Genomic DNA, 26,372 nt, shown 5'->3' with positions numbered 1-26,372 from the left:
GGGACGTACTCCATCCCTTGAATTTCTCGATTCGAGTAAGGTGTCCTTCTGTGACACTTCCTGCGCTCTGCATGGATGAAAGGTTACTAAGGTCTTCGTGTGTATGTCACGGTTGTGTAAACATATTTCTTTCTTTCTGCCACTCGAAAATAAAATGTATCGATCTCTTGCACGAAGGCGTGCACCACTCACAAGCACGCACAAACACACGCAAGTTTGACAAACACCTGGCAACAGTGTCGATGCGGCCTTTTCTTCTATCTCCCCTCTTCCCTTTTCTTCCTTTTTCCTTTATTTTTTTCTTCCTTTTTGTTCTTTTTGGCTGCCTTTACCGCGGGCCGCCGTCAGTCCGTCCGTCTTGCAGGCCGGCCTGCCGGCTCCAAGAGCGGGTGTGGGGTGGGGAACAGAGAAGAGGAAGGGGGAGGGGAGAGTGGCCCTCGTAGGAAGGCAGCAGCGCGCCAGTGCAGCAACGGCCGAGCAGCGCAATGGACGTGCGCTGGCTTCCTTTGCGCGAGCCACAAGTCCACGTGTGTTGTTATCCTTGTGTTACTGCGTGGTGGTTATGTCACGGCCTCTCCCTCTGCTTGCATTACTGACGTTAAGGAAAGCTTGAAAGTTCTTGACATTATCAGAAATAATGTGGATTAGTGAGTGTTATTCAGTGTGATCGTGATAAATTAGTGAATACAGTGAAGGTGCATGACGCGTTCACGGCAAGTTCCGTATCTATGTGAGCCAACAACAACTTCGTTGAGAACTTTCGACCAGGACTCACCCATGAGTACCCTCATGGCGGCACACTTGGCCAAATGGTGGAAGAGCAAGTTTCTCAATGGATACAAACAATTTACAGGTAACCCTTATATTTGATCTATGTTAATATTATTATTATTATTATTATTATTATTATTATTATTATTATTATTATTATTAAATTCGGCAACGCAGGAGTTGAGAGCGGTACAAAGCATTGTGCACGAAGTGGCCCACCTCGTGCTAGGAGAGCGATACGGCCGCCCTAATGAAGGCTGTAATTACGGGGCTCGGGGCTGGACCAGACCGCTTCTCTCTACTCTTCGCTACCTTACTATGCACAACACGCACCAGCGAGTACTTGCTTGCTGCTGCTGTTCTTTGCTTTTATTTCCACATGATGTGTGTGTACAGGCGGACGACAACAACAGCAACACACAAAACAGTTCTGTAATTGTGAAGCTTAAAAAGAAAGAAAGGATAAGAAAATCTTCCATGACGTGTTGCGAGGAAGAAAGAGCGAGGGAGAAAGAGAATTCAACTCCTCTGTGTAGCACGCTGCCGCCTCGCATTCCACTAGACCGCTCTGCGAGCTACGCTGGTACATCCGCAGGTACAGCAAAGTAGAACAGCCGCGCGAAACTCACGACTTGAAGCCAGCAGGTCGTGACGCTTCCGCTGTGCACATCGAGTACGGTTTCTTCTTTCTGTGTACCTTCACCCTTTACTCTGCTTAGCAGACTGATCATTGTGTTACCGGAAGGAACAGAGACTTGTTTGTACCTTCAGTACAATATCGTACGGGAAGTGGTAATGACAGATTCTGATAATTTCCAGTACCGTCATTGGCAAGTAATGACGTCCTAAATTATTATTTTTAAGTCTTAAGTCCAAATCAGCCATAATCGTTGGCTTAAAAGCAAGAGGAACGCTCAAAAGTAATTTTCTTCCACTATTCTCGAAACTGTTTATTGTGTGCTGTATCTTGAGTGTAAACAGAACGCCCACGGTCATTTCTATTCAAACAGGAACGGTTGAAACATAACATAAATATTTAAGTATATTTATTACTTTATTTTTCTGTATCTTTTGCAGTACCGGTATCCAGAATATTCTTCCTGTGATTTATGGGTATTTCTGAATACTTTTAAATGTCATCAAGATTCAAGCGTCAGTAGATTTTGGATAGGGGCATATTAAGATGTGGTGGATCTAAAGTAGCTTTCTGATTACCGACAGGTTGTTTGGTACCGACAATCGCAGGTATACATTTGAAAGAAGGGGAACATTTCTACTGAAACTGGTAAGTTTTTATGACCCAGTCTGTGTTATAGAAATTGTTGTTTTACCTGAAAGGAAGAAATTCCTATTCATAGATCTTTGTACGAGTACATATTTTCGCACACTTCTGGACTACTCGCGCCAGTCTCATATTTGAAACAAGTTTGAAATTAACATGAACGTTAGTAATGCTTTATCATTAGCTACGACATGAGCATTTTAATAAGAAATTCAATTAGTAGTAACTTTTCTTAATTTTTCCTGCACCGACCAGGATTCGAACCACAGCCGCGTTGCTGAGCAGTTGGCGATATGTTAAAGCAAAGGAAGCTCTTAGTTTTACATGACTGATGATACCGTTATCATAGCACCATAGAACTTCCAGTTTTACGTGCAATCAGAACCATGGGACGTGACTTATTTCATAAATCCCATCCATATGCATTGGCCGAAATTCGAACCGCGGCCGCCTTGGTGAGAAGACTCTGGCCAGTCGCTGTTCTGCTAGTGCTGATAGTTTACCTGTACTGTAATCATTCTTCTTCTGGAAATGCACGACAGAAGCACCGATTTCAATGATAATCGCGAACAGTGGAATTACATTGAAATTATTACGTGCTCAGCGTGTGTATTTGCTTAGGTGTGGGTGTAGGGAGGTGTGAAGTCCATGGTTAATGCAACAGGCGAGTAACTTGTGGATCTGTTGTTCATCTCGTGAGCTCTGTGTAAAGAGCAATGCTTGAAGAGGCATATTTTGCTATACATCACTAGTTCTTGTGTTGTTATTTGTAATTATTAGTTATTTTATCTACGTTAGAATTAAGCTGAAGATATTTTGGGCATTTAATATTATGTTTTAGTTAACCCATATGGGCATTAAAGTAGTTCAGATAGACACAATAAATTCTTTTATAAACCTGTTTTATGTAAACTAATTGAAATTCAAAGTAACTTATCTCCTGAGCAATGTTAAGGTGAGTGTTTACTGTGAGTGGAAGTGACAGTTTGTTACTGTTCACAATTCTTCCAAAGAACGAAACTGTACGTCTTCCTTGGGATCTTGGCTCCGTTTTACAGCTAGATGCTCTTCCCGACGCCAACCCTGTGTGGAGGGATACAGTCGCTGTTGTGTGGTGGTGTGCTATGGTGTACGTAGATGAAGAGAAGAATAATGACACGAACACAAACATCCAATCCCCGAACCAGAGTAGTAACCCTACGCAGTTAAAATCCCTGGTCCGGCCGGGAATCGAATCCTGGGCCCTGTGAACCGAACGCTGACCATTCAACCAAGGAGCCGGACTGAATAGAACTGTACCGATAGTACTGAAACCATTTAATCTCTAGTCACATTACACTAATATCTATTTTTCAAGGTTTTCTAGTGTAAGTTGCTCCTCGCGTCAGAATATTTCTATGTCGATAGAATATATTCTCATTCTCATAGGATGTGATCGGGCTCTAGCGATCAACGAGGAAAAAAATAATTAAAAATGACGTTTTAGGCACTTAAATAGGCCCAAGCCGTAGGAAAAGCAGTCCTCTTCCTCCTTTTCCCTTATTCAATCTCCTGTCGGGTTGGGGCATGTGTGGCACTTCTCAGCCTTCCTCTCTCTTTCCACTGTTCCGCTTCCAGTCATTTTGTCCCAGTCCAGGTTCCTTCTTCTTGACTGAGTCAATCCACCTCGTTCTAGGTCTCTCTCTCGCTCTCTTTTCCCCCGAACTTCATCTCCATTCTTTTCACCATCTTCTTTGCATGTCCAAATCATCTGATCCTGTCATTTCTCTCATTTCCATTCCGACCTGTTTGTTTCTCACCTTGTCTTTTCTATTATACTTCTTCAATAATTTCGCTGGTTTGAGTTGTACTTTTTTAAATGCTATTGTTTGGGGCGTCGACCCATGTAGATCTTTTGCCCCTACTGGGAACCTGCGTGTAATTGGAATGGCGGTAGTGGGGAATGTTGTGTGTGAGGAAAGGAAGATTAAGGCCAGTCCCCAGGCCAAGGATATTAATTATTACAATTAAAAACCCCCTGACCCGGCCGGGAATCGAACCCGGGGCCGCCGGGTGACAGGCGGACGCGATGCCCCCTACACTCTCTTCCCTACTTGTTATTGTCCAGGTCTCAGCCGCGTAAGTCAATGTGGGTGCATAATACATTTTGTGCATTATCTCTTTACACTTCCTTGGTACTTCCTTTTTCCATACAAAGTTTCTTACGCTCGGGTGCTGATGCACCTTCTTGCTTGTCTAGCGCTGTATTTTGCATTAATTCATTCCCTAGGTAGTGTATTTGAAACTGTCAACAATGCCTCTTATTAGTCATAATTTGACTTAAAACGTGCAGTTTTTAACTTTACTCTGCATGTTTAGCAGCGTCAGGAACAAACAGGTATTTTAAGGAATACCCTCATCTAGTCTTAATAGAGCAGTAGAAATCGCAGCCGTCGTTTGGTCACCTCTCACTTGCTACTGTAAAGGATAAGCGGAGGAGGATATGGATTAGCTGCCCTGAAGTCCTCTGTGGCCACCTTCCTGGATAATAACTTATTTTTATTTCCAGTCCTTTGAGGACTATTAGTAATATTGAAGCGTGATTGTATGTTTGTCCAGTTCTCAGCCTGAAAGTTAGTTGGATGCCAACAGCTCCACCATAGACAGCCTAAGCATCACCTAAGAGGCGCGCTAGGGAAATGAGAAAAATAGTTTCCCGTTGCTAGCCAGAAGGTGCTGCTTCGACCGCCAAGCCCATTGAAATGCATGCACCAACCAGATCTATTAGTAAGACCTTCACATCATTCATCAGAAGTTTTTTCTCCGAGACAGGTCTTGCGGCGATGATGGGACACAGGGCTTGTACTGGGAAGTGACCGTGCCCTTAATAAAGTTACAGCCCATGGTGTCAGAATAGGAAACCACGGAAAACCACCTTCAGGGTTTCCTACAGCGGGGTTCGAACCCACTGTCCCTCGAATTTAAGCTCACGGTTCGTGCCTCAAACTTTGTAGCCAGTTCGCTCGATAGTGGTGCTACTAGCATCAGTCATACCTCAGTCACTTCCATATTGTCAAAGCCGAAGATGAGACGTATCTGTGAAAGCAACAAACTTGCTCCCACCCATACAGAAGATACAGAACACTAAATCTGAACTTGACTAGATTATGCTCCCGATAAGCGCTCTAATCCGTACAGAAGATACAAAACACTAAAACTGAGTTTTAACTTTTATTATGTGACTAGATTATGTTCCGTTGTAAAATACTTTCTAATGTACAGTCCTGCCCTCCTAATATTGCACTTGTCTCTCTCAATAGTAGATCCTGGTTAATGATTTGTGTATTTGTCATCATCATAATTCTTTGCATTCCTCCCGGACGGACTTAACATGTACCTATAACTCGGACTGACGGGAAAAAAGGGAAGGTATTCAGAAAAGGTCAATTAAAACGAGCCGTGTGCTTATCTCACATCTTCCGCACACTGTCTTTAGATAATACGCCACATCTCGTGGTGGATAAATAAATATATATAGAACTGGGTAGGGCTAGCCAGTTTCCCACATAACCGGAGGCCGCGGGTTCGATTCCCGGCCACGTCAGGGATTTTTGCCTGGATCTGGGGGCTGGTTCGAGGTCCACTCAGTCTTCTTAATTTCGATTGCGGAGCTATCTGAATGTGAGATGGCGGCCCCGGTCTATAAAGCCAAGTTAGACGGCCGAGAGGATTCGTCGTGCTGACCATACGACACCCCATAATCTGCAGGCCTTCGGGGTGAGCAGCGGTCGCTTGGTAGACCATGGCCCTTGGGGGCTGTTGCACACTAGGGTTTGGTTTATGCTCTTTACATAGCGGAAATGAAAACATACTGTTGTTCCGTTACGGTCGAACTTTAATGTGCTATTGTTCCTCCTGGTTCATCCCCTTTAGTTTTTCATTTATGCTGGAAATCTTGACGTATACATCTTGTTTCCTTCGCTTGATGTTAGTAGAATTGCTAAGTTGAGAAATGCGGAAGTGCGGGCTATTAAAAGAACTCTTTGAGAGCAAAGAAGGTTCCGACAAGATAAAATGCTGAGCTGAAAACATCCGACAGACTGCATGAACCATGTATGTGTTCAGCTTCCTTTTCTACGAAGAGGAAAGGTGAAGAGTCATCTGACTCCTTTCATTAGATACACGTCTGACTCCTTGGCTGAGTGGTCAGCATAGTCAGCGTAGGTTCAGAGGGCCTCGGGTTCGATTCCGAGGTCAGGTCGTAGATTTTAACATTCAGTGGTACTGCGTGTTTGCTCTCTCCCCAGCATTCCCGCAACTCACATTCAACACTGTCCTTCACTACAGTAACACGCAGTATCCATTATACGGCAGATGCCGCCCACCCTCGCTGGAGGGTCTGCTTTACAGGGCCACACCAGGCTAAGAATAGCCACATGAAATTATTATTATTATTATTATTATTATTATTATTATTATTATTATTACCATGATAAAGTCTGCGTGGCTCAGGCGCAGCGCGCCGGCCTCTCACCGCTGGGTTCCGTGGTTCATATCCCGGTCACTCCACGTGATATTTGTACTGGACAAAGAGCAGGCGGGACAGGTTTTTCTGCGGTTACTCCGGTTTCCCTTGTCATCTTTCATTCCAGCAACACTCTCCAATATCATATCATTTCATTTCATCTGTTAGTCATTAACCATTGCGCCAGGGAGTGTGACAGGCTTCAGCACCCGGCACAATTCCTATCCTCGCCGCTAGATGGGGGGCTTCATTCATCTCATTCGTGACACGGTCGAATGACTAGAAACAAGCTGTGAATATTCATTATTATTATTATCATCTTAATTTTGTTCAAATGAGACCCACAGGATGTAACTGCAGCTGGTATTGTTCCAAGCTTCGCCCAGCAAAATAACATACGCTGTGTATCACACGTACGAGGCTCGCCAACACAAACATTAACATTGAATTTAATTGACGTAGGAACAGAAATAATGTATCAGTGAGTAGTCTGCTTGGCATGTTTGCGTTTAGCATGACATGTTGTTGCCGATAAATATATTGAAAGGTCTTGCTATGGGGTTATCGGCCCCTGTTTAAGAGAATGATTATGAGTATTTATGATTCTACTAGAAGAGGGAAATTGATGGTTAGCCTTAACCTTCAAAGAATGACAAGCTCGGTAGCTTTAAGTTGTTTATATCAAATACCATACAACGCGTTATATAATATTTGGTCATAGAGAGTCAGGTAGAAAGTCGATTTATTTTGAAGGTTCATTTTAAACTTGGAGGACAAAACTATCCTTTCAGCATCATTAGTTCTGCAACTCTGTAGCGTTGATTCCTTGGCGGTATATTTCAGGGTGAACAGGCATATTTCTCGTCTGTATAGCTTGAATACACGTCACAGCTTCGTCAGATGCTATGTACAGTATATTCAGTGCTTTTGTACGGCGCTGAAACATGGACTCTGAAATACAACATCATTAGGAGAATAAATGCCTCCGAGATGTGGGTTTTCCGAAGGATGTTACCGATCTCCTGGACTGACTACATCTCCTGTGCTGTCGTTCTCAGGCGCATGAGGAGGGAACAAATGTTGATGTGTACTTTCAAGAAAAAAAGACAGCCTACTTTGGGTATATTATAAGGAATGATAAGTACAATGTACTAAAATTGATCATACAGCGTAAAATTGATGGACTTAGAGGTCGCGATTAAAGTAAACACTCTTGGCTGAGGATCTTACGGACTGATTACGCTGTGATTGTGGCTAACCTCCAGTAACAGAGAAGGCGCTGCAAGAAGAATATAGGCTACTGGAAGACCAGTGCTTGACGATGCGGTCCGAGGAAGTAGAACGTATTATTGTTAAGCTAAACTTCACCTTTCCTGGGCACAGACCAGCCATCATTTGCCTCCTCGGATACATCTTGACCTTGCATTCGGTTGTTAGGAAAATCCATAAGTTCTGACACGCCACAGTACAAGGACAGCCAGGACTATGAAATGTTGGATAAACGAGTCGGAATAGAATTAATATTAACCGAAGTAGGTCTGAGAAACATAAAATGGAAATGTCCGCACAAACACTGTCATTTCGGATCAAATTTACAGATGCGATAAAATCCACAACCAACTTGTATCTCGAGTGCCTCTCAGTTGTTTACAACATTATGATGGAGATCGGATACCGCGAAAGAAGAATGATCTCCATACAATATGTACAACATCACTCTGCAGTGATAACAATCGAGTGGTTTGAAGAAGAAGCAGCAATCCAGAAAGGAGCGAGGAAAGACTGCAGTTTGTCCCCCTTTCCTTTTCATTGTTTATATAGAACAGGCGGTAAAGGAAATCGAAGAGGAATTTGGAAAGGGAATCACAATCCAAGGAGAGGAAATCTAATCTTTGAGATCTGCCGAAAATAGTGTTATTTTATCTGAATCTCCAGAATATCTGGAGAAATTGCTGAATTGTATGGACACAGTGTTGGAGGATTACAAAACGAAAGTAATAATAATGTTATTTATTTTACGTCCCACTAACTACTCCTTTACGGTCTTCGGAGACGCCGAGGTGCCGGAATTCAGTCCCGCAGTAGTTCTTTTACGTGCCAGAAAATCTACCGACACGAGGCTGACGTATTTGAGCACCTTCAAATACCACCGGACTGAGCCAGGATCGAACCTGCCAAGTTGGGGTCAGAAGGCCAGCGCCTCAACCGTCTGAGCCACTCAGCCCGGCCGAAAGTAATAAAGCACAGTCCAACGAAGATAGGTGGTGCAGGAAATATTAGATTAGAAAATGAAGTCTTGAATGAAGTAGATGTATATTGTCACTTCAGTAGTAAATTAACTAAAGAGGCAGAAGTAAGGAAGACATGAAATGCAGACTAGCACGAGCTAAAAAGGCCTTTCTTAAGAAAAGACATTTGCTCACTTCGAACATTGATATAGGAATTATAATGATTTTTTAAGTCATTCGTCTGGAGCGTGGCATTGTATGGAAGTGAAACGTGGACGATAAGTAGCTCAGAAAGAAAGAGAATAGAGCATTTGAAATATGGTGTTGCGGAGGAAAGTGTGATGGATAAATCGAATTACAAATGAAGCGGTGAGAAGATGGTGAGATGAATTGGTGAGAGAAGATCGATTGGGCAAAATTTGACCAGAAGAACAGATAAAATGATAGGTAACATTTTAATATTTTTGACGGTAGTGTATGCGGTAAAAACGATAGGTGTGGAAAGGTTAGCACCGGATAGGGTGGCAACGAGAGCTGCATCAAACTAGTCTCTGGACTAATGACCCAAACAACAACACCATATCTTTAACAACAAAAACGTTCGTCCGTATCACGCACAGGCCCTAGCTTGCCAAGACGACTTCTGCCCTCCAGACGCTATGCAGATATTGGATGCACGCGGTCATTGTAACGGCATCCTGGCTTTCGTGACGGAATCGGGTGATATGGTAGACTCTAGCACCCCACATAGATGTATTTCGTGTTCTTGCATTTAGGCCTATGCGAGACATTATTTTGTGTCGTACCTTTTCCTTGTGATTTAAATTCTTTAAAAGAGAACGTGAAAACAAGTGGTGGAAAGTTTCCTTTACCATCAAAACGCCCACAACTAGAGGTGGCGATCCGGAAGAGAAGGAAGGCAAGCTGTATCCTTCTCCAGCGAAGGGTCGTGTTGGCAGCGAGCCAAGTCTGCCATGCGGCTTGCACCCTGAATCCCCGTCACGTAGGCAGGGCGGTGCTTGCTATGCTCGCGTCATCTGTCAAACTCGCCGCCTGGCCTGCGCTAGCGTCTGCTAATTAGTTTGAACAAAGGACATTCACTGACTAAAAGTTCAGACGCAATTAACCATACTTTACTGTAGTCATTACCTTCTGGTTGAACTCCGTCTCTTTATCACTGTTAACATCATGTGCTCTCGGGAGAATGGATTTTGTGTGTACTTCGGTCAGGTCAGTACCCTTTCAGATCCGCTAATGATAATATGCACATCTGGAATTATACTTTGATATAAAATAGTCTCTTTGAAATGTTTGAATTTTTATCCCAACTTTAGGTATATCTCGGATCGTAAAGAAATAGTTTGTTTACATTTGTGTGTGTCGGCTATAATGTCACGTGGAAACGCTGATACAAATCTTAAGAAATACTCAGCTTACGTTGACAGAAATACAGATTGCAACTCCAAATAAATTTAGACATGACCGTGTCAAGAAAATAAGGTCAGATTCTTTACGTTTCGCAGAGAACTTTGCTCCGCGAAAGACGCGTAAGAACCCCATTGGCGGCAGCCTTGTATATGTTTTCCCGTGGTTTCCCATATTTATACCAGGCAAATACTGGGTCTGTACTTTCATTAGGGCCACGGCCGTTTCCATCCCACTCCTACCCCGTTGTCGCCATAAGACCTATCTGTGTCGGTGAGACGGAAAGGAAATTATAAGGGAGAAAATAACTTTTTCTAACTTCCTCAGCCATGCTAATTATAATAATAATAATAATAATAATAATAATAATAATAATAATAATATCATCAAAGCTAAGTCATCTACGTATAGGCCATGAAGGCCCTTGGTAGGTTGGAAGGTAAATGCTTCAACCATTCGTAACCTTGGCACTTGTTGGGGTAGAGTGGTTAAATCTACGCCCGGCCACCTTTGCTCTCAGGAATTAACCTGGTGCTCATTTATGGTGGAGGCTGAGTGAACCTCAGGGCCATGTTCACCTCCCGAAGTGGAAATCTCATTTCTTTCATTTTTCTACTTCCTGACGGGGAATCGAACCCACGCTCTTCCGGCGAGCACGCCTTTACCACCTCGGCCAGGCAGTCCTAATAATAATAATAATAATAATAATAATAATAATAATAATAATAATAATAGTCGTATGGCCTCTACCTCCATCTCCAGGCATTTTGATTCGACGCTATTTGGCTGCTGAGTGCCAATTTCGACCTTCCGTTTTACTCTACCAGATGGCAAAGAAACTGCTCTGTGGCTGAATTTTAATTAATTTTGTAGAGTAAACACAAAATGTGTCACCGAGATCTGTTATGTACTGATATCATTCGACACAAGAGTGCGGAAGAACTTTTTTCCGCCCTCTAAAAGTCCGACTACCTCCTCCGGGTTTGATCCCGCGACCTTCGGATCCTGAGGCCGGCACTCTACCATTGACCCGCAGACGCAGCTATGGTACTCATGTCCTAAAGGTTAATGTCCCATAAACTGAACCGTCAGTGATTGCTTCATGGACTGGCAAATCGTACTCGGAGGTATGTTGCTAGGATCTTTCGGCTGCCTTGCTATGAGAGTCTGACTCGAGCTGTAGCGGTGGAGGTTTGTTTGATGGCCGCTAAAAATATTCCCCGCCTCGTTCGTAGCCAAGAGCTGGCGCCGCCCGCCTTTCTCTCTTGGCCCATATCGCAGCCTGCTTCCTGACCGCCACTCGCCAATTATTTACTCCGTCTGTCTGGTTGGTAACCCGCGCCATTGTGTCACAATCTCTGCTGAGACAGACCTTTTCTTCCGAATTGCTTCCTTACCACATTCCTCACATACCACTCAGGTTCTACGCTCTTCTTTCATCTTACCTATCCGACCTTTCTGTCTTGTTCTCATCCGGCTTGGTAGCGCAGCTGGTTAGACGGTTGACGCCTGTGCCTTGGGTTGGAGGGTTCGAATTCGTAGTAGATTTTAGGTTCTCCTTTCATAAGTCAAAACATTGGTTCTAGTTAATAATCTGGGCTATGTGATTCTCTTTTTCCAAAATATTGAGAAATCTATATATTTTTCCAAAGGAATTGCAAGTAAAAGAAAAGTTTAGAAAATTTGAAAAAATAAGTATTTACAAAGTTTAAGATTTCATCGATGAAATATCACTTGATATTTTTTAGCTAGTGCGGGCATCGACTACATATCGTCAGTCGTTTTTTTAAGGCCGAGCATTGGCGATATATCGTCATCAGGACTTATGAGGGTTAAGTACAGAAGTTCCATATCCTATTAATACGGAGGAGGAGTAATATAAAGGAATTATAGAAAGATGGGAAGAGGAAATAGGAAATAAGATAGCGAAAAATGGAAAGGTGTGTCCTCACTGTCACTGGAAGAAGAGGAAAATGACCGAGTTTAGGACTCCTGCCTGGTCGCCTCTTCATGAACTCTTTATCCTTCATCCCCTCTGGAGTAGTTTTTTAACATTACAGAGAGCGCGTTGTAGAGCCCGGATTTCTAAGCACTATTAGGTCAGAGTGCGAACTTAGTGAGTAGCAAACATCTTCTAGCCCGCACAACGATTCTGCATTGAGATTTGTAAAAGTATTAGGGATACGACATAGAACTCCTACAGTTTATGCAACTCACTACATAATTAACCTATTTGTGCTTATAACTCCGGGCTCTAGAAGGTAAAGGGCTGCATGTACCTGTCCCTCTACAATCCTTCCCCACCCACAGGAAAAAAGGAGAATTCTTGACTTTCAAAAAAATTGAATGAGTTTTGAAAATGGGGCGAATGAAAGTGAAAAATAACTGCCTATTCTAGGTGATCTTAAGGAACAAGAGTTGATCAAGAGAGGTTCGAAAGGAAGAACCAGAGAGAAGAGTTTGATAGAGGTAAATGTAATCAATGTAATCATCAGGGGCATTCCACTCACCAAACATATGTCACCGGCCTTTCTGTCTTTCTATCCGGGAAGTTCTCATTCTAATCCCTAATGGGTTTAAAGATCATGAAATAGGCAGATTTATTCAAACCAGAATAACGAAAAATTACAAGACCTCTAAATGGGGAAAATACAATTCCTTCCAATTCAATTCAATGTTAAGAAATGTGAATCAATGATCTTAACTAGAAAAAGACAACCAAAAATCCATTCTTGTGAAATGAACAGTAGGGTATCAGCTTAAAACGAATTGAGGAAAGAAGTATTTAGGAGTCATATCTTCAATCACTTCAATATACATATAAATAACGCCGTAAATAAGACCTATAGGACCCTGGGATTTTTTAATGAGAAACACAAACAAATTCAAAAATATCAAAGCTATTATACAGGTATACAATCCACTAGTTAGAACAGTAATAGAATATGTATCTATACAGTCTGGAATCCATCGTGTAATAAACGAATAAAAGAAATAGAAATTAGAAAAATGTTCAGCCTAAATTTTTAAGATATCTGTATTTCTGTATCTCTAAAACTAGTACAAAATACGTGGCATATAGTGACTTAATAACAAATTTTGGGATAGATAAGTTGCATACTAGGAGATCATTAACGAGTGTAAAATACCTACATAGAATTCTCAAAGGTAAAGCAGATAACCGAGAGTTACTGCACCAAATAAACCTGTATGCACCATTTGGAAGTAAGAGAAATAATTTAACTTTCTTCATTAAAAGGTCAAACACAAATCACCGTATGAATTCACCATTAAACAGAATATGTCAGTCAGTTAATAAAATGCCAAACGTGGGCATATTTAACGAGGAGAGTGTCTTCTTAAAGTCAGTCAGAGGGGAACTCACACAGAGAGAATGCATAAATTAAATAGAGTAGCATACTTGTGTACCATGGATATTTTAGTCCTTAGATTAATGTAGATTAACAACGTATATTTTAGGAGTAATTAAAATAATAAGTTGAAACACACACTTACCACTGTCCATAGTTCATAAGTATAGTATAGTATTAGGTATCATATTTTAATTTTTATTGTAAATTATTTATAGTTTATAACATTAGAAATAAAAATGGAAATGTTCTGTAAGTGGACAGAAATGCCTGTTGAGCAATAAATAAAATAAAGTTGTAAAGCTGTGAAATACTCCTCAAACCTCGGATGTGAAGAACACGTGTGGGATTGTACCGCCTGCCAGGCCAGAAGATGCATCTTACTTTTACTTAATTATGAAACTTACATTTCATTTATGTATCTGTCATACTGCGTTTACTGGTGGCGAGGTAAGACATGAATTGTTGTCTTGAGGTTCAGAGTAGTCTCGCCATCCAGTATTGTCTCAACGAGTACCAGGAGACTGGTCAGCTATCCTCGAGTGACGACCATGCAGTATATTCTCCAAACTATGCACAACTGTAACCCTCTAAAGTTCTTTTAAGTAATGTGCGATTTTCGATGTTCCCGGAACAATAAATTTGTGTAAGTTATACGTAGCCTACAGAACCGGAATTTCTTAACGCTTAGCCCTACTGTAGGTTCGATTTCTGACTACGACAGGTATTTGATGAATGGGAAGTTCCTCCGTTGACAGTCCTCGGAAGTGATTTTCCACGAGTTCCTATTTCAACTTTTGGCGGTTGCCAGAGCGAAACATACGTACATAACAGCTCTGAACGATCTGTTATTTAGATATTGATTAGTTGTCCTCTCAAAGTGTCCCATCAAAATTAGAAATATAATAATTGTTGGAACAGAAACACTTAATAGTGATTACATCCCTCCACGTAGGGTTGACGTTAGGAAGGGCATCCGGCCGTAAAACAGGACCGAGTCCACATGTACGACGCAGTCGCACCCGCGACCCCACAGGTATGGGAACAGCGGCAGAAGAAGAAGAAGTATATAATTTCGCCCCAAACTATATATTCGTATTCGAAAATTGTTGTACAGTTCAAGCCATCTATGGACTTCTTCAGTTTCTTTTTTTTTTTTTTCCGTTTTGCTTTACGTCGCACCGATATGCCGACAATGGGATAGGAAACGGCGAGGAATGGAAAGGAAGTTACCGTGGCCTTAATTAAGGTACATCCTGGTGTGAAAATTCGAAACTACGGAAAACCATCTTCAGGACTGTCGACTGTGGGGTTCGAACCCACTATCTCCCGAATGCAAGCTTATAGCTACGTGATCCAAAACTCATAGCCATTTGCCCGGTGCTTCGTTTCTGAATACAACCCAGTTTTACTTCCGAACAGTAGATCTGACCTGGAACAACGATATAAAAATTCGTTTTAATCGGAATTCTATTGTCCATTGTTTGTTTTACTGCACATCATAAATTACGGCATGTGGAGGCGTTTATTTTCTTACGGAAAACTGTGGGGAATCAAGTAATTTTTGTACTGCTCTATACGAAAGGTTAACTACTGGTTGGTAACCCCGCACCATTTTGTCACTGTTGAAACAGACTCAAAAAAAGACTTCCTTACCGCTCCACCGCATTCCTAACATACATCGAGGCCACTACTCAGTTTTCACTCTCGAAGTAGCTCTCCACTTTCAGTAGAGCAGGTTTGTATTCTTAAGAACCGTTATCGTGATCCCTTGTTTCAAAATAATCGAACAGTAACGATGTAGGCCAACGTCTCTCTTCTTGCTATATTCTGTAACAGTCATTGCGTGACAAGGCAGCATATGTAGCCTGGCGTTCCTAGCAATGGGGCGTTGTTGCTTACTTGTGCTGCCACAGTGTTTCTGCTCTTGAAAATGGCGTGCGAAAAGGCGTAACAAACACTTTAAATCAATCTTGTTCAATTAAAATTTGTCAAATAATAGGAGATGGTAGGAGCAGCCGAATTGAAGCTTTATATCTGACGGTTTCTGATACCAATTACGATGTTATGACCGTGTGTTGTAATTAATTTTATCGAAGTGACTTTTGGGATGGATCTCCGTTTCTGCTCGCGGATAGATTTCTCGATCTTTGCCTCAAATTACAGTAAACCTGTTGACAACGGAACCTGTACATAGCGGAAACATAATATTAACTAAAAGAATTCCATGGCCCCATGCGATTAACACTAAGATATGTACTACAGAAATTCCTGTAATTAGCGCAACCTGCCGAACGCGGAAACGGAAACAGTTATATAGCGGAAAATAAACAATTTTATCTGTGTAATTTTTCATTCATGATGGGAGCTGAATTTTTAAAAGTTTTGAATTCATAATAATGTTATTGGTTACACTGTACGTTGCACTAACCATATATTTTTACATGCAATTGATTGAACCTGCCAAATTTTGAGTCAGAAGGCCAGCGTTCTACCGTCTGAACTACTCAGCCAGGCATTTAAAAAAATTGAATTCTTGAGATAAGAAATAATGTTGATATAATCCTACAGGTTATGTCCAGAAATCAGTTCTTGTATATTTAACAAATTGTAATTTTTACGAGAAATTTAACTTCCTTGAGAACATGAAAAGCTGTGAAAACAAAATTTAATGTAGTCTTTCTTGTGTAACAATTAATAGACAGTGTGACAGCATACAGTAGTGTGTTGTTTATCGTAAGAGGTCCACAATGCGGTCAAGTGGATGGAAAACAGAACCCCAGTACACGATACGTGAGTGCAATGTACCTTACATCACGTTTACCTGTTATCATTGGAAACCTGTGCACAGCGGAAAAGAAACGTAGTACCTTGAGATTCCGCTGGGTTCGGGTTTCACTGTTATTCATTCTTAACTGTTACAGAGTTCGATGAATATGCTGTCTGCTGTTTTCTCCATGGTATTCAAGGCTGGACGTCGAGCCATTAACAACCCAGTTTCTCGTAACCAAAGTGACGAATTCGGTAGAGTTTGGGGAAGGACGGAAAACTCACGCTGCGCTATATCGTGAATGTTGTCGTCTAAAAGAGCCGTAGTGCCGACATTGAGTATTCATGAGGTAATATTCTACCTGTGAGTATTCTTAGCTGTCTATTCAGAGTTATCAGGTTTGGCCTCTAGGAGCGCTGGCCCATTCATGTGCTGCTGTTGTTTAACGTCGAAATTGCATTGTGAGTTACCCAGGACTTATCATAATCGTAAACAGGAGCCTTGGGGGAATTGAACTCGGTACCTTTTGGACCAAAGACCTTTTAGCGATGGTGAGTAAGGGAGTTGCTGATGTAGGTATGAGCAGTGCTTAGCAATCGCACACAGAGCAAGGATAGTGCGTCTGGGTGCTGCGAAAAGTACTACTCATGCTGCAGGCCCGGTGAGAAAACAATGGCAAACTTAATCCACCTCATTATGGTACCACCATCTGTATACTTTTTTTTTTTCGGTTTCCTCATAACCGCATAACTGTGACTTCCGACGGATGGTTTCATATACAGACGTAATGTGTTATTAGTATGTCATTCTTGAAATGGCACTGGCAACTACTGCGTTGGGAGATTGAATTACCAAAACTAATTGCATTACTACGGAATGGTAGCCTACACCGTGCTTCTTTTGATGTACTTATTTATTTTTATTTATTTATTTACTTAATCTGGGTTCAGTTACAGTACAGTATACCTATACAAGTTTCTTACACATTTTTTTTTTTTTTTCAATTTGCTGTACATCGCACCGACAGTCAGGTCTTATGGCGGCGATGGGATAGGCTAGGACTGGTTTTAGTAAGGAAACGACCGTGGCCTAAATTAAGGTACAGTCCCAGCATTTGGCCCTGATGTGGAAATGGGAAACTACGGGGTTTGAACCCACCGCCGCCCGAATGCAAAGCAACATGTATATGACCCAAGCCACGTAGCCAACTCGCTCCGTGGGCTATTACTTACTGCACCTTCAAATACCACCGAACTGAGCCAGGGTCGAACCTGCCAAGGTGCGGTCAGAAGGCCAGCGCCTCAACCGTCTAAGCCACTCAGCCTGGCTCCGATATACAGTACTAGGCTGCATTCAACCCCGTCTGACTTGAGAAATTCTAATTTCGAAGTTCACAAAATAATACATATTTTCTATTATAATAATAATGTTGGTTTTTACGACCCCACTAACTACTATTACAGTTTCCGGAGATGCTGAGGTGCAGAATTTTGTCCCGCAGGAGTTCTTTCACGTGCCATTAAATCCGCCAAAACGAGGCTGATGTATTTGAGCACTTTCTCATACCACCGGACTGAGCCAGGATCGAACCTACAAAGTTGAGCTGAGAAGGTCAGCGCTCTACCGTCCGAGCTACTCAGTCCGGCATAAATCTTTTCTGAGTTAATTACTAATATCTAATTTACCCAAGGAGCTAATTTTTTTGAAAAGGATCCCTCGAAATAGGAATTAACGCGCCATCTGCTCCCTTGCTGACATAGTTTAGTATACTTCCCGGTTGTTGGCGCATTTACATTCTGACCTGTTGCTAGCTATTTTGTTGCCATAGTTACTGCGAGGTGTACAGGGCTGCCACGTTTGACGCGCGCTTTCTGAATGAAAATGTCGTTGAGAGGCACCAGTATATCATGTTCAAGATCACTGGCAGTACGGCTCCCAGTCAGCTGTTCACCTGCTGCCATTGTTTACGAAATAACTGAGTGGTCCTCAAGCAGACCCAAGTTAATTGCTGGTAACAAGAAGAGCGCTTGTGGACTCCCTAGCCAGTTACAGATATACTGCTTTTTTCATTATGTCTTCCTCTAGCCTTTCCTAACACCAACCCTATGTGGAGGAATTAATTTAATTTCGTATGGCTATTTCTAGCCTACTGCAGCCCTTGTAAGGAAGACCCTCCGATGAGGGTGGGCGGCATTTGCCATGTGTAGGTAACTGCGTGTTATTGCGGTGGAGGATAGTGTTATATGTGGTGTGTATGTGGAGGAATAATAATAATAATAATAATAATAATAATAATAATAATAATAATAATAATAATATGACCTCGGCTACCGTATAAAGACATTATAATTTGACGCCATCTGGCTGTCTGATCGTTAATATCGACGTTCCGTTTTGCTGTAGGCCTAGTAGACTGCAGACCGAGTAAACCGAATCTCTCTTGGGCATCTATGACTGAGTTTTAATGCATTTTGTTGGGTAAACACCAAATGTTTCACCAGAGATTGTTTACATGCTGACATCGAACGACATGAAGTGTCGAATGTTTTTCTTCTCCGCCCTTCAAAAATCCGACTACCTCTCCCGGGTTTGACCCCGCTATCTTGGGATCAGGAGACCGACAGCCTACCACTGACCCACAGAGGCAATTATTTGGAGGGATGTATTCATTATGGCATGTTCTTGTAACCAATGAGCCGAACCTCATGAACCGTATTGGTGTAACAAAAACAAAACGTACACGTTATTTGCACTCAGTACAAATCAGAGTATATTCAAATGAAACAAATTATTATATTATCTGACTTATCCGCCTGTCTGATCTAGTGGTCGCTGTGATTAGCTACCAACCCGGAGGCCCGGAATCCATTCCCGCCTCTGTCACAAAATTTGAAAAATGGTACGAGGGCTGGAACGGGATTCACTCAGCCTCGGGAGGTCAACTGAGTAGAAGGGGTTCGATTCCCAGCTAACCCATCCTGGAAGTGGTTTTCCATCGTTTTCCCCACTTCTTCTCCAGGCAAATGCTGGGATGGTACTTAACTTAAGGCCATGGCCGCTTCCTTCCCTCTTCCTTCTAATCTTCCCGTTCCCTCCCCAGTTGTATCCCGGACAAAATGCCTCATGCTCCAGGATACTGCCCTTGAGACGGTAGAGGTGGGATCGCTCGCCGAGTCCGGCGGAAAATCAACCCTGAAGCGAAAACGGATTACATAAAAAAAATACATTCAGTGGCCAATGGAATTACCGAGTAGGCTCAAGAGACATGCAGGTCCTAAGTAGCTGACTACAAGCGCCTAAAACGACTGGGGGAGGGAGACTTTACTGTGTTTCATTTGTCGGCATTCCATTATTATCGCAAGTATGAATGTTAAGTATAGTGGTTTAATAAAATGTGTTGTTTCGAAATCTTGCGGGCCTGTTACGCACGGCCTAGTTACTTAATTTAAAGCCCACTGATTAGTCGCCTCAGCCGCCGAGCTTAACTCGTTATTGTGAGACAAATTAAGCCAATTACTCTGTGGCGTAAATTTATCTAGATGTTTTATTATTAGATTGGCGAAACATATGTTTTTAATCTGTGTTCGAAGTTCAATCTTTAATTTACAGACACTGTTGATTCAGGAGCAGTTCAAGGAAATGAATCATGTAGTTTTTAAGAAGCATTCTTGAAAGTGCGAACCAGTTTCCAAATTTTTTTTTAATATAAAGCTTGTGTCGTAAGGGGATTTCATGTCAAGTGCGATGGGCAGAATTTAAATATTGTGTCTGTAAAACGGCTACCTTATAAACTGAACAGAAATGTCAACAACCACTTACAACGACGTCGAGTAGTCTATGTATACTAACGAAGGTGAAATTCGACCGTGTTTGTACAGTATATTAATAATAATAATAATAATAATAATAATAATAATAATTTTTGTTTGCTTTTCGTCGCACCGGCACAGATGGGTCTTATGGCGACGATGGGATAGGGAAGGTCTAGGAGTGGGAAGGAAGTGGCCGTGGCCTTAATTGAGGTACAGCCCCAGCATTTGCCTGGTGCGAAAATGGGAAACCACGGAATACCATCTCCAGGACTTCCGACAGTGGGATTTTCAAGAGTCGCCAGTGTGTATAGGAATTTTGTCACTTTCGAGTTCATTAACATGCTGGAAGCCACCGTATTGGGAGTTTTCCATTTTGAAGATCCTCATATGAGACCGATCTTGGATACGGAAAGAGTAACTGACCAAATCACTGAGTTCGGCAAGTTTCATAATGACAATGGAATCATACAGTACATATACTGCCTACAAGAAAATGAATAAAACCTACAACCTGTTTTCCAGTCATTGACCGGGTCAGGGATGTAATGAATGAAATATATATATATTAATGAGTGATAAATGCGATGAAATGATAATGGAGAGTGTTGCTGGAATGAAATATGACAGGGAAAACCGGATTGCCCGGAGAAAAACCTGTCCCACCTCCGCTTTGTCCAGGACAAATCTCACATGGTGTCGTCGGGATTTGAACCACGGTATCCAGCGGTGAGAGGCCGACGCGCTGCCGTCTGACTGGCTACAAGAATCGAGGCCTAAAACTCACAGGCGAACAATAGACTCGGTTACTAACAGGAAATCAAACAATTCGCAGGCATCCACAGTGACATTAGAGAACGTAAATTAACATTTTACGGACACCTCATAGGAATGATGACAAAACAAACAGGAGTAAAGTGTAATCAGACGCTGTGAAATGGAACGGCGAAATAAAAAAAAACAACCTTAAATTGGCAAGAATCACACAAGAGGACATCAAAAACAAGAAGATCTTTAGATCCAAAATTCACAAACGGGAAGATGACCAAAGGCACAAACAGAAGGAAACGAAACTGACCGTGACCACTTGGCCACAGTTAAATAATGAAATAAATATGAGCACAAAGGAAGGCAAGCGAGGCCTAAATTGGCTTGTTTGCAACTAATAATAATAATAATAATAATAATAATAATAATAATAATAATAATAATAATAATTCCGGGCGAGGTGGCCGTGCGCTTGGAGGCGTGCACCTGTGAGCTTGTATCCGGGAGATAGTGGGTTTGAACCCCACTGTCGGGAGCCCTAAAGATGGTTTTCCCTTTTCTAACCAGGCAAATTGAAAAAAAAATCTTCATACGAGTACCAATCACCCAAATGATCTAATTGTGGTAAAACGTGTATTTGTTCTTAAATCTAGGTATAGCGGCTTATTACACGGATTTCTTCTCCTTGTATAATGAACACTCACAGAATTATTTGCAAAACAAACCATGAATAAATAAAACCAAAAATAATTGTATCATACAGCCTGACAGTTGTACAACTATGTGATATCACGATCTTATAGGGCACGTTTTTCAGCTGGTAGCTCGTCGCTGCAATTGCGTTTTTCATCATTAGACGGCGAGTGTATGTAATGTCAGGTGGTTGCGGTCTTGCTATTCCCCGATGAAGCAGATGCTGTGTGAATGATGTGGCAACAGTGGTCGGCAACGGCTGGTAGAGAAAGGACCTGGCAGTAACTGTCTCACATAATCACCTCACCTGCCCGGCGCCCGACAGCCTGCTTGCCTTGCCTTCCCTAGCCATGGCACGCACAAACAAACACCTGGCTTCGAACTCCACACCAAATATTATCGCATTTACTTACAACGCCCCGATTCCTTTCTGTTTCATTGTGCTTGGAACGTTCGAGATTGAGAGAGAGATAACGAGGGACCAGTCAAGGGTACTTTAAATTAACGAGCTCTGAAGCGTCTCTGGTTGAAATACAGGTTAAGAAGCAAACCTTGATGGCATATCGGAGAAATGTAATGAATGTACAGGCGCCGACTTTGAGAGGCCGAACAGTTCCGCCTCGTTATTTCTAAGGAAAAGCCTGGAGTGGTTTGCATAACATTTCGGAATAATATTATAGTGGAATTATTATTATTATTATTATTATTATTATTATTATTATTATTATTATTATTATTAGAGTTTGGCCTATTGTGGAGAGCGAGAAACAGGTTCCCGGAAGGACGCACGTTCGATTCCCCCGTAAGAAACGAGATTTCCACTTCAGGAGGTGCATATGCCTGAGGTTCACTCAGTCTACACAAAAAATGCGGTTGGGCGTAGAGCTAACCAAAGCCGAAGTTACGGATAGTGGAAGCCTTTACCTTCCGCTCCTCCATGGCCAGTTTGGAGATTGCTTTGCTCTTTACTCAGTACGAAGTTAGTGTCTTGGCGGATGCACACTGTATGGCAGTGCTAATTTTGCTAATAATTTCTGAATAATGTTTATTGATTTTCACTCAGGTATACTCTTATTATGCTTGTGGTTAGGCGACCCTTGACTTTGGTATGGGAGAATGGTGGTATATAAATAGACCATAAAGCCGTAAATCTGACCTAAGCCTAACTGGCTCCTGCGAGCAATTAATGCAAGGAAGGTAACAAAGGTCAGTACGTCGATAGTTGTCACAAAGAAATCCCTCAAAAACCTGCGACTGTATGGGTAGTGGTGCGAGGTGTCAGGCCTATTGCATTATGTTAAGTGATCTATCCGTTTCAATACCTTGGGTGGTGTAATATACTCTAGTTAAATAATTACAATATTCGCGGATAACCATTCGTGATGCGGATAACCATACGCGGACGCGGATTAAACCACGGAAAACCATCTTCAGGGCTGCCGACAGTGGGGCTCGAACCCACTATCTCCCGATTACTGGATACTGACCGCACTTAAGCGACTGCAGCTATCAAGCTCGGTGTAATAAGGAGAAATTATAGCTGAGTTATGACAAGTGAAATTAGCGAAATATCCGATGATAAACTCTGTTGAAAAGAAAACAATCATGATTGACATCTAAAGTTTGTATCAGTACACAATTAACCTCCAAGACAGTCATGGCATACAACATTTGTGTGTTCAAGGCACAAATACTTATGACACTTCTTACATAAGTACTTTGTCTTCCGGTTCTGCTTAGACGTGCAGATCCTGCCACATTCCCACTTCCTTTGATGGTTCTAATCTAAGTAGGACTTCTTCCCTGATGTTGTAAATTTCCTTTAGCCTCTCTTTGGTTATTCTGGAATAAGAACCTCTTCGAACGGCATGGTTCTTCATTAGGTCAATAGCCAACCCAGTCAGGAATTTACGCCGGACAATTTTGACAGATAGGCAGTTATGACTAAATATCCGGCTCCGGAATATAATGAGCTAATGAGTACACATAAATCCACAAAAATCTAGAGCATACCTTTCATTTGCATGCAACCATAAAACAAGATTGGTGACTTGGGTCTGTTGGACCGTGTACGCTGTTAGTGACCTCGGTGTGAGAGAACGAAAAGACTTCCACTGACCTGTACGGTTATCGTTCGAACTTGTGCAGTGGTGAGTATATACTCGAGAATGAAATTGATGAAGGTAACCGGATGCGCATCTAGCTCACTCCAACGGGCAAAGAAGGAGGTACATTCGTTTATGACATCGGTCTGTGACACCGTGCGTCACTAACGGAGGGTTAAAAAGGCCCGAAGAGCTTGAATACCATGAAAGTAGTTGGAATTTAAACGGTTAACATTCACTAGTAGTTCGAGGTAAAACTCGCATTGTCCTAAATCCAAATGCTGGAGAACTTAATGTGGTACGTTACCAACCTCTGAATCTTCAACTCGTCCTGTGGTCTTACTCTTTGATACTTTGATTGACTGTACCCACGCTACTGCAACCTCACTCCATATTGGGTGATCCACTAGCGTTGTCTTTTGACTGTCACATCATTCCTTTTCTTCGGCGACCATCCTTACCAACTGAATAACAGGTCTGTCGATAAGGCTTATGACGACAATGCGAGAGGAGAGGGCTAGTAGTGGTAAGGAAGCGACCATGGCCTTAATTAAGGTACAACGCCAGCATTTGCCTGGTGTGAAAATGGAAATCCACGGGAAACTTCCTTCAGGGTTGCCGACAGTGGGGCTTGAGCCCACTATCTGCTGATAACTACGTGACCCAAACCGCACAGCTACTTGCTCGGTTGTGTCATTACTTAGCACCACCCTTACCTCATACTGTCATAGTCATAAATGGGATTAAGAGACTTCGGTAGAAACTACATTTCACTCTGAGTAGTGCCAAGAGACAGATGTAAGCTACTGCATCCATCAAGAAATAACTTCCGATGTGACAAGAATGACCCATAAGAAGGATAAGAAAGTTGTGATGTACATGTATGCTGATGACATCGCCATAGGAGGACCAATCCTGCAAGAGGTGCAAGATACGATCAGTAGACTCTCGGAATGGGCTGTAGAAAATAAATTCACAGTTAACACCAAGAAGACAGTTCAAATGACATTCCGGAAAGGAGGAAAGATTGCATCAGAAGACCAATTGCACTTAGGGGGAACCAAATTAGCAATTGTAAATCAGTTCAAATATCTTGGCATTACCTTCCAAACGACCTGGACCACCTTCTCTATATATGTAAAAGAAAAAGCAACAGCAGCGATTAGAGCCATGAAAGACATTCAAAATCCAGAAAAATTATCCTTGACCACCGCAATGAAACTAATGCCGGTTCTAACATACGGAATGGAACTTATATGGGACCATTTAAAAATAAGCGACCTAGAAACCCTAGACAAAGTGAAGGCATCATTCCTCAAGAGGACACTCGGTGTATCAATATTTATCCGATCAAGACTTACTTGTATATGTACTAACAAAATAAGACCGAGCTCGATAGCTGCAGTCGCTTAAGTGCGGCCAGTATTCAGTATTCGGGAGATAGTAGGTTCGAACCCCACTATCGGCAGCCCTGAAAATGGTTTTCCGTGGTTTCCCATTTTCACACCAGGCAAATGCTGGGGCTGTACCTTAATTAAGACCACGGCCGCTTCCTTCCCACTCCTAGCCCTTCCCTGTCCCATCGTCGCCATAAGACCTATCTGTGTCGGTGCGACATAAAAAAAAAAGAAGACTGATACAAGAGATCAGAAATAAAATCCTTCTACCTTCAACGGACGCCTTTCAGCAAAAATTAAGAAGACGAGAACAAAAAAGAATTGATATTTGGTGGGAATTTTACAGCACTGACGCGATGACGAAAAGGAACTGGACCCAGTCAAACTACGAGTTGGGACACATGGTCACCAAGTCTGCATGTCATGGTTTCCATCATGCAGTATGCATCAGTAAGAGATTCCATGAACCGTGTGATTCTTGTATACGTGAACTGTGTGGTGATAGTTGTGGAAGATACCATTTGCAGTTTTGCAAAAAGAGATCAAATCATTGTGTGACTACGCTAAACAAACATAATGCACATTGTGCGCACTTCTTATTATAAACAGCAACAGTTCCAAGAATCGAAGCCATGAAGTTTAGCGGGAGGTGTTTTACAGAAAGTGCACTTCGTTCGTCTTTTTCACATTCAAACTGCTGTCTGTACTTACGCTTAAGCTCAGCTTTGTTACTTTCTAAAGTGGGTCATTATGGACTACTTAGAGGAGAACGTTATAGCCATTTACCGTTACGTGGAAACTATAATTTCAATCGAAAGAATATAGTGTGAGCTGATGCAAATGCCAACCAAGCCTGTGAGTTCTGAGTACAGCTGGTATAGCATTACCGCTGTGTTGTCCATTCACGGCGAGAAGAGAGTAACAGCGCTTGCCATGACCTTGTTTTGAGGTTACTTCTGGTCATGACGTCATGGCTAGAATATTTACTCTTCTTTGCTATTCATGACGTCACAGTTTCTTGATCTGAATGGAAGTGACCGTTACATTATTTGCCCATTCTTCATATTACGCCGAAAACTGATACGTGCCAAGATTTACTGGCTCAACACTTCTTGTTTATCTGCGAGATATTCGCAGTTATATTTTGTTTCTCAACGCGTAAAATTTTGAACAAATATAATTTAACTTAGGTTTGGGAATGACTAGGAAAAGTTAGAATATAATACCAAGAACATTTTCTTTGTTTACA

General features: G+C 42.0%; 1 protein-coding gene across 1 annotated transcript in view; it reads left to right on the top strand.

The window, feature by feature from the left end:
- The first annotated feature begins 485 nt into the window (after positions 1 to 485).
- nkd (naked cuticle) overlaps positions 486 to 26,372 on the top strand; it is a 167,165-nt gene continuing 141,278 nt past the window's right edge. Inside the window, exon 1 of the mRNA XM_067146318.2 lies at positions 486 to 853. Within this exon, the coding sequence (XP_067002419.2) occupies positions 700 to 853 (154 nt within the window). The 5' untranslated portion in view covers positions 486 to 699. The remainder of the gene's footprint in view (positions 854 to 26,372) is intronic.

This window comes from Anabrus simplex, chromosome 4 (genome assembly GCF_040414725.1).
Source record: "Anabrus simplex isolate iqAnaSimp1 chromosome 4, ASM4041472v1, whole genome shotgun sequence".
In the NCBI taxonomy this organism is placed as follows: Eukaryota; Metazoa; Arthropoda; class Insecta; order Orthoptera; family Tettigoniidae; genus Anabrus; species Anabrus simplex.
This window is presented reverse-complemented; position numbering and strand designations above follow the sequence as displayed.